The following is a 7,309-nucleotide window of genomic DNA, read 5'->3' as shown; positions in this document are numbered from 1 at the left end:
ACAGGCTGAAAATTATAGCAAATTCTGATGGGATGGCCTTGGTTTGGTTATCAAGAGAGGTCTTTCCTAGATGAAGTTTGGGCATGACGTTGAGCTTTCAGATTGGGGGAAATCAGTGGAGCTCGTATCAGAGTTCAGAATCAAATAGCTACTGATGAGTTCTTGATGGGTTTCAGTGAGAGAGGCTGTCAAGAGTTTCTCTGATCTTCTTCTCTAACATGATTTCATTTTCTTTCTAAGAGAAATGAAAATTGTTAATCCCATAAAAGAAAGAAACAAGTCTTTTCCTTTTAGAACAGGTAAAAACTAGCTCTATCTATTTGGATTAGTCTACTCCACCAAGCAATGCCCTTTTTCTTTGAGAATATTGAGTACGAGTTTGATGGTTCTTCTCCTCAAGAGACATGTCATTCTCAAACCTTAATCATTTTAAAGCCTTAAACAGCATATGAAGAAATTTAAGTCACCGAAATGTTGATTTCATGATTTCTTAAGTTTAACAATTACGTATGAATTTCAGAAGTATTATTTCATTAAATTTGTTTATCTTATTATTAAATAAAAAAAATTTATTTATAAATTGAAGATCAATCATACTTTTGGAATAATCAAAATTTTCTTCTTGATACAACTTTTATATCCTTTCCCCAAAAATGCAATTAGTAAATTTTGATACTCCACTGCACTTTGGCTCTAGTTGAGGAAAGGGAAGATTCCAAATTCCGAGTTTAATTTCCAGGCCGATTATGACAAATAAGTTGCAAATTATCGCTGAAACTTGTATGTTAAAACCCAATTGACCCTAGTTATATTGAACTCATAAATGATAACAATGCACATTTCAACCTAAATTCTGGTTTATTAGGATTATACTAAACTCATAAATGATAACAACGCACATTTGACAGCCATGTTCTGAAAATTCTTGAGACAAAGCTCAATCTATCTCGTAATGCCATGCTTCAATCCTGCTTTTTAACTCCCTTGTATCCTCCAAAGAAAACCAACTCCCCATGATTTTCTGCTTTGCGTTGCTTGTAAATATAGGTGACTTAATCAACTTTTGGGGAATCAGCTATCTCTAGATCAACTGCCTTCTTTACTAGCTCCTTCCAAAGGCCAAGGAGTGGCTAAGCATACTGCTGTCAGGAGAGGAGCTGGGACTATATGCTGGGCCTTGGAGACGCAGAAATCGATACAGGAGGGCACCTGTGACAGCTCCAATTACTGGGGCAGTAAGATATATCCAAAGTCTTTCGAAATTCCTTGAAACAATTGCAGGTCCCAATGACCTGGCAGGATTGAGTGATCCTCCTGAAATAGGCCTGCATTAGAACATAAAGGAGGATTGATTATGATAAAAGCCTTAGAAAGTATATACAAATGATGACTAATTTCAGCAATAGGCGAATAAAAAAAATTCAGAGTTTGAAATTTTGTTATGTACCCTGTGATAAGGACTGCAAGCACAATGGCTATTCCAATAACCAGTCCAGACACTGGACCAACCTGCAAAAAATTTCAGGGTCATGGATCGCGATTTGAAAGATTTTTCAGTTTCTTTAATTTGGCATACTAGAATAAAGAGTTTTTTTTTGGATTTATATTGGACAATGGTATGTCTAAATCCCTAAATATATTAATCCACTGGAGGCCTGGAGCTGTTTGATTTACACTTCAAGAAACTAAAATATGGCAGTTCCCTTACAGATTGTGATTGGTGTGTTAGTGCTGCAAGTACAAACACGACAATGAAATTGGCAATGAGCTCCACCCAGAAGGCCGCTTCGCAGCCTTGGCCTGGCCGGGTTACCATAAGATCTGATTTTATGCCATAGATAAACTCCCCCGTAAATGTTGCCAAAACAGAACCCAGAATTTGTGCCAGTATGTAAAGTGGTACCTGTTAAAAAAAATTCACGGTTTATATCAAAGAACGTGAACTCTTCATTACTAGACAACAAATTATGAAGTACCCTGGACCACTGGAAATGGCCAAATGCTGCAAAGGCAATCGTGACTGCAGGGTTAACATGGGCACCAGATATGGATCCTATGGAGAAAATCAGCACAACGATTGTTAACCCTGCCGTGGTTGCGTATTCCAGCAGAGCTGCTCCACCTCCAGTTAGCCTAGTGCTTGTTATGATCCCGCATATGCTAAACATTAAAATAAAAGTCCCCAGCATCTCTGCCAAAATCTGCATATTGTTCAAGCAAATTCCATCTCCGAATTATACTACTAGAGCATTTTTTATGCAAGCTAGAAAGCCCACACCCCAGAATTAATGGCATTTGAAACCTTGTAAAGGTAGGAAGGAGAAACAAATTAACATGTAAAATATTGATAGAGCAACGTCTTTATGCAGTCAAGAAAATCGAATTCATGAATCATGAAGTCTATTACGATCCTTCAAGTTGTCTGATATTACCAGTTCATGCGCTTTGTCTCTCAAGACTTGTCTGGTAGAGTTCAGGTTTGCTTTATGGTTAATTACTATTCTAGAAAAGGATTAAGTAAGTTATTAATGTACTTCTCAAAATTTATTGGTCACACCTCACATACTTCTGTTGGCAGGGTAGGGATATTCTGCTAGAATTGTGTAAATGCCTATCTAATCACAAAGCTATTGCTTACTCCCAGGGATTGAAAAAATGTCCATTAGAAGAGATTAAGCTAAAAGTATACTTGATTATTGGATTGAAACAATGAAGGAGCTGGAGTTAATTGAGTGAATTGTAAAAACAAATTTTCTTACCGCCCGAGCAAGATTTAGATCTTTTCCATGGGGAAAGCAGTGAAAACCTGAGTTTTCGATCAAGATATCCCCATTCCCTGACATGGTACTTGAGCCCATCTCTTGATCATCTCTAGACAAGTCTCGGATAGATGCATTGTTGGAAATACTAGGCAATGAATTCTCTTTGAAAAAATGTTTCATTTTCATGATCAAACTTTTCATGACAAGCGAGTTGATCAGGAGGACAAACGGAGTCTTATTGAACTTCTAGAAAACTATAATGTGTAAAGGTGTAAAGAACATGTAGAGTAGAAAAATCTGAACTAATTCTTTCGTGCATAGAAGGCAAGGGTCATTGATATAGCAAGGGAGGGTTTTAAATATGGTTGAATTGTTTGTTGTTCACGCAGTTTCAGCTGCTTTAATTGGATGGTGAAAGTTTGAGAAGGAATTGAGCCAATTGTGAAGTTCAACACAATCCATGTGGTGCTCAGGAAAGGGCCCGGGGAGAAGAGCAATTCGTGTGTACTTCTCAACTGTTTCACTTCCAAAGGTTAACAAGTTTCTTCCCAACAAATTTAAGAGGTTATATTTGGCTTATTTAACACCTTTTCTGATGCTGAATTTTGTTAGCTTCCGGGGCTCTAATCATCAAGTAGAGTAGCTAGTTTCATTATCATTCAGGATTCTGTTGCCATCACCGAATTTTTTCCTCATAGTATGTTACGACGTCAGTGAGCATGAGACTTCCAATCAATTTGCTCACGAGTTCCCTTTTCATACATCAGATTTTCATGATTTCAGTTGATTAATTTCAGAATATATTCTTCCTTGTTTCCAAAGCTATACAGGCAACTTGGAGTGCAGTATGCCTCATGCCGGCCGAGCTCACAAGCTTAAGCTTAGACCCAAACTGGGGTCAAGATTAGGTCGAATAAGTTGCTCTGATTTGCTACACAAAATCTATTTGCCTCATCATCATTATATGAATGAGAATTTCATTGTTTTGTCTCTCTTTTTTTTTTTCTTTTGGATAACAGGGTTTGAGAAAAAACTTGATTTCTTCATCTTGTCAAAGGTATATACTAAAACTTGAATTTAGAGTGTGAGTATTTATCACAGTATAATAAATTGTTAAGCTACACTGGATTCAACCTAACCCTCTTATTATCAAAACTAAACTTGTATGAAAATTATATATTCATCTTTATTACACACATAGAGTGCTCCTTTTTTTTTTGTTGCAATTAAGAGGAAAGAATTATAAATTCAAATGTAGGACCCTCGAGCAAACGAGCTTATGACATAGAATTGACCTAAAAATTAGTAAACACTTTTTGAGGTGGGATACCAAGTTTGTGCAATTGTAGAGGCATGAGGCATTACAACAGCTGCATACTGGCTTGATGTTATTTTGCAATTTTATGTTTTCTTCACCAGGTTTTAAGTGGGGCAACAACTTCATGCCAGAATGTTGTCAACAATAATTTAATCAACTTCTTAGATCTACAATAAGAGGATCAAGTTCTTTACAGATGTGGTCAAAAAGTTTTTGGAATTTGTTCATGATTCCATAGAGTAGAAGCCAAATTAAACCACATTGCTCAAACCACCAGGCACCAACCTTTGAGTCTGTATCTTATTGCTACTTTCCTACTAACTGCAATTTAATGTAGTATAATTTCACTATTTCATTTTCTTTTTTCAAGCTATAGGTTTGGTTCTGGCCAAAGAGGGAAAAAAAAAAGAACTTAGGTTTGGTTACTACAAAGCGAACTAGTGATATATATAGCAATAACAATCCTCATTAAAATCAACAAAGTTTTTAAGAATGTTAGATTTCGTTCAAATACTGTTGCACTTTAATTAATAAGGAATTCTATGTAATTATTCAATTAATTAGTATTTTAAGTTAAATAGGAAATTCAATTTTAATATGGAAATAGGTAAACAATTAATCAATTTTTTTTAATTTTATAAAAAAATACAATGAAGGATAAAATTATTAAATTTAAAATACTATAATGTATACTATTTATTATTTACACTATATATAGTAATAAATGAAAATGACACAACTTGGATTTCCATTTCTTAAAAATCTGAGGCTTTCAAAGACCAGTGGTGCAATGGGCGTTTCTATTTCTAATGCGTAGTCCAAACCCATGATGAAGACCACCTATTATACAACTAGCTAATACTGTGGCAAAATGGCCAAGAGCTTACTGATCAGTAGGTGGATATATGTTCAATGTGGTATTATCCACTGTTTTTAATTACTAAATAAAGGAGCCACTTGCTTCTAACCCCCTAAAATTTTTCAACCCAATTTGTTAGATCATTCTCATACTTCCATTCTTGTTTCCCTCCTAATTAATTGTATTAGATTTGTGTATCCAGAGAGTGAACAGCACATTGGATCTCTTCCTTCTCAACACTGCAAAGCCTCGTCCAGTTCTCTAATTACTCTTGACATTGTCAAAGTGTTTCTTTTTTTGGTTTATTTTGATCAGCCGTGCGAAGCTCGTTGTCTTGATGGAGCCCATAGTGTATCTCCACTATCCAGCAGTTCTTATATCCACCATTTATTTAGAACCTCCAAGGTCAGGAGTCAAGACACTCAGTTCCTGTATATACCCATTAGCTCAACCATCATCTCAGCACTTGCAAGCCAAAACAAAAATTAAAGCTCATTTCCAAAATGCATCCTTTTTCAGTATTTCTCCTCGCATTAACCTTCATTTGCCTTGAAGTATTTCTCCTCTCTCCTGGCGCCTCTCCAAATTGACTTACAGAATTTTATAGCCTGTTGGACGAATGGCAAAACCCCAACTGGTATTTGCCAATTTGAATAAAATCTATTTCTCTTATGCACCTAGCTCTCTTTTCAAGTCTCTCCCTCAAGGGATTAGCGGCTTGGCTGCTCTATCTCGAGCTCCAATTGCTTTTTCATCTCAGTTTACTCCTCCTTATATTGGAATAACCAAGAAGTTTTGCAATTTGTTTGCCTGGTGGAAACAGGTCTCGCGGGGTCACTTTCTTTGGTGATGGTCCATACAATCTTCTTCCTCGTTTCCATGCAATGAAGTTCTCTCTTACACTACATTGCGACAGAAGTCTAACTCACAGGAATACCATGTTGGCCTGAAGTGTATATCAATCAATGGAAGGGAAACCAACTTTCAGCCGAACGCATTTTCCTTTGATTCTTATGGCAATGGTGGTGTGAAGCTCAGCACAGTTGTTCCTCACACAACACTTAGGAGCGATGTTTACAAAAACTTCATGGAAGATTTTAAATGTCACACAGAGGGTATCCCACGAGCCAAGAATGTGAGCCTTTTTTTTTTTTGAAAGGTAAGAATGTGAGCCCTTTTGATCTGTGCTTCAAAGCTAGTCTTTTTGGGCAGGGTCGTTTTGGATTCATTGTTCCCCCCATTGACTTGGGAGTTTGGAAACGGGGTGAAATGGTCGATATTTGGAGCAAATTCAATGAAGCTGGTTGGCCGGGACACAGCATGCGTGGCCTTTGCCGACGGTGCAAGACAGCAAAAGAAGCTGTCGTGATTGGATGGTACCAGATGGAGAATAACTTCCTGTTGTTCGATCTGGCTGCATCGAAATTGTGATTTTGTTCTTCTTTATATGCACATAAGACTTCATGTGCTAACTCAACTTTACAAAAGCAGCTTAAACCCAAAGGAGTCCTATTTCAACAATGACAAAATGCATGAATAAATAAGGTATCCCATTTAAGCTAGATTGTGGGATTTGTGTTTGCAATCGTTTGATTTGATTAGATTTCTTACTGGCAATTGTAACTCCAGAAAAGGAGGAACAATAAGATTATGCAACTCTTTGCCCTTTGTTATATATGTTATTATTTCATCCTATAAGAAAATAAAAGTGACTCTAGTCCTCTACCTTATTCAATACAATAAGATTAAAACGATTATGTTTCTTTATGTCTTCTGCGTCCAACTCAATAATTCATTTGTTCCCTTTAATCATTTAATGGCCAGTATTGAATCGCACAATTTTTATTTAATGCTCTTGATCAAGCTATTATAATTCGGCCATAAAGGATAAAAATAAAAAGTTAATCTTAGTCCAAACCCACATGTCATTAAATGTTTCAAATAATCTTAAAATGTTGTATAAATATGCACCAAGAGATAAATATTGAACAAATATTGTTCTGATTGATTTTGTGGTCGTGGATGCCACAAACAATCCCATGCAGCATATTGAGCTGGGCCTTTCTACTTCTAAAATAAAGGTCTCAAACCATGCAGCCCACATCCATTTAAGTATAAGGGACAAAAGCCTAGACCCAATGACCAAATACAAGACGTTCGCTAGTTCATAATAATCTTTTCTTTCTAGTGAACAGCATATATCCCTTGTTTTTTACTGAGGAATCGAGTCAGTATGCTCTTGGCTCCATACCCACTTTAAATAGTCTTCTCAAACGCTAGTTTTGCTTTTGTTTTTGGCTGATTAAAGCCAATGTCAAATGCCAGCCTTGCATTCTTTTTGTTTGTTCGTAATTAATTGCTGAAAGACTT

The 7,309-nt window shown here is 36.4% G+C and overlaps 1 protein-coding gene and 1 pseudogene across 1 annotated transcript; one reads left to right on the top strand and one right to left on the bottom strand.

The window, feature by feature from the left end:
- LOC18602909 (probable aquaporin NIP7-1) lies at nt 784–3,064 on the bottom strand. Its single transcript, XM_018119308.1, has 5 exons — nt 2,760–3,064; nt 1,977–2,201; nt 1,709–1,903; nt 1,448–1,509; nt 784–1,325 (listed from the first exon to the last, which is right to left on the bottom strand). The coding sequence occupies exons 1-5, from the start codon at nt 2,961–2,963 to the stop codon at nt 1,103–1,105; spliced, it is 909 nt and encodes a 302-aa protein (XP_017974797.1). The 5' UTR covers nt 2,964–3,064; the 3' UTR covers nt 784–1,102.
- Nucleotides 5,277–6,463, top strand: LOC108661635 (annotated as a pseudogene).

This window comes from Theobroma cacao, chromosome 4 (genome assembly GCF_000208745.1).
Source record: "Theobroma cacao cultivar B97-61/B2 chromosome 4, Criollo_cocoa_genome_V2, whole genome shotgun sequence".
Classification (NCBI taxonomy): Eukaryota; Viridiplantae; Streptophyta; class Magnoliopsida; order Malvales; family Malvaceae; genus Theobroma; species Theobroma cacao.
This window is presented reverse-complemented; position numbering and strand designations above follow the sequence as displayed.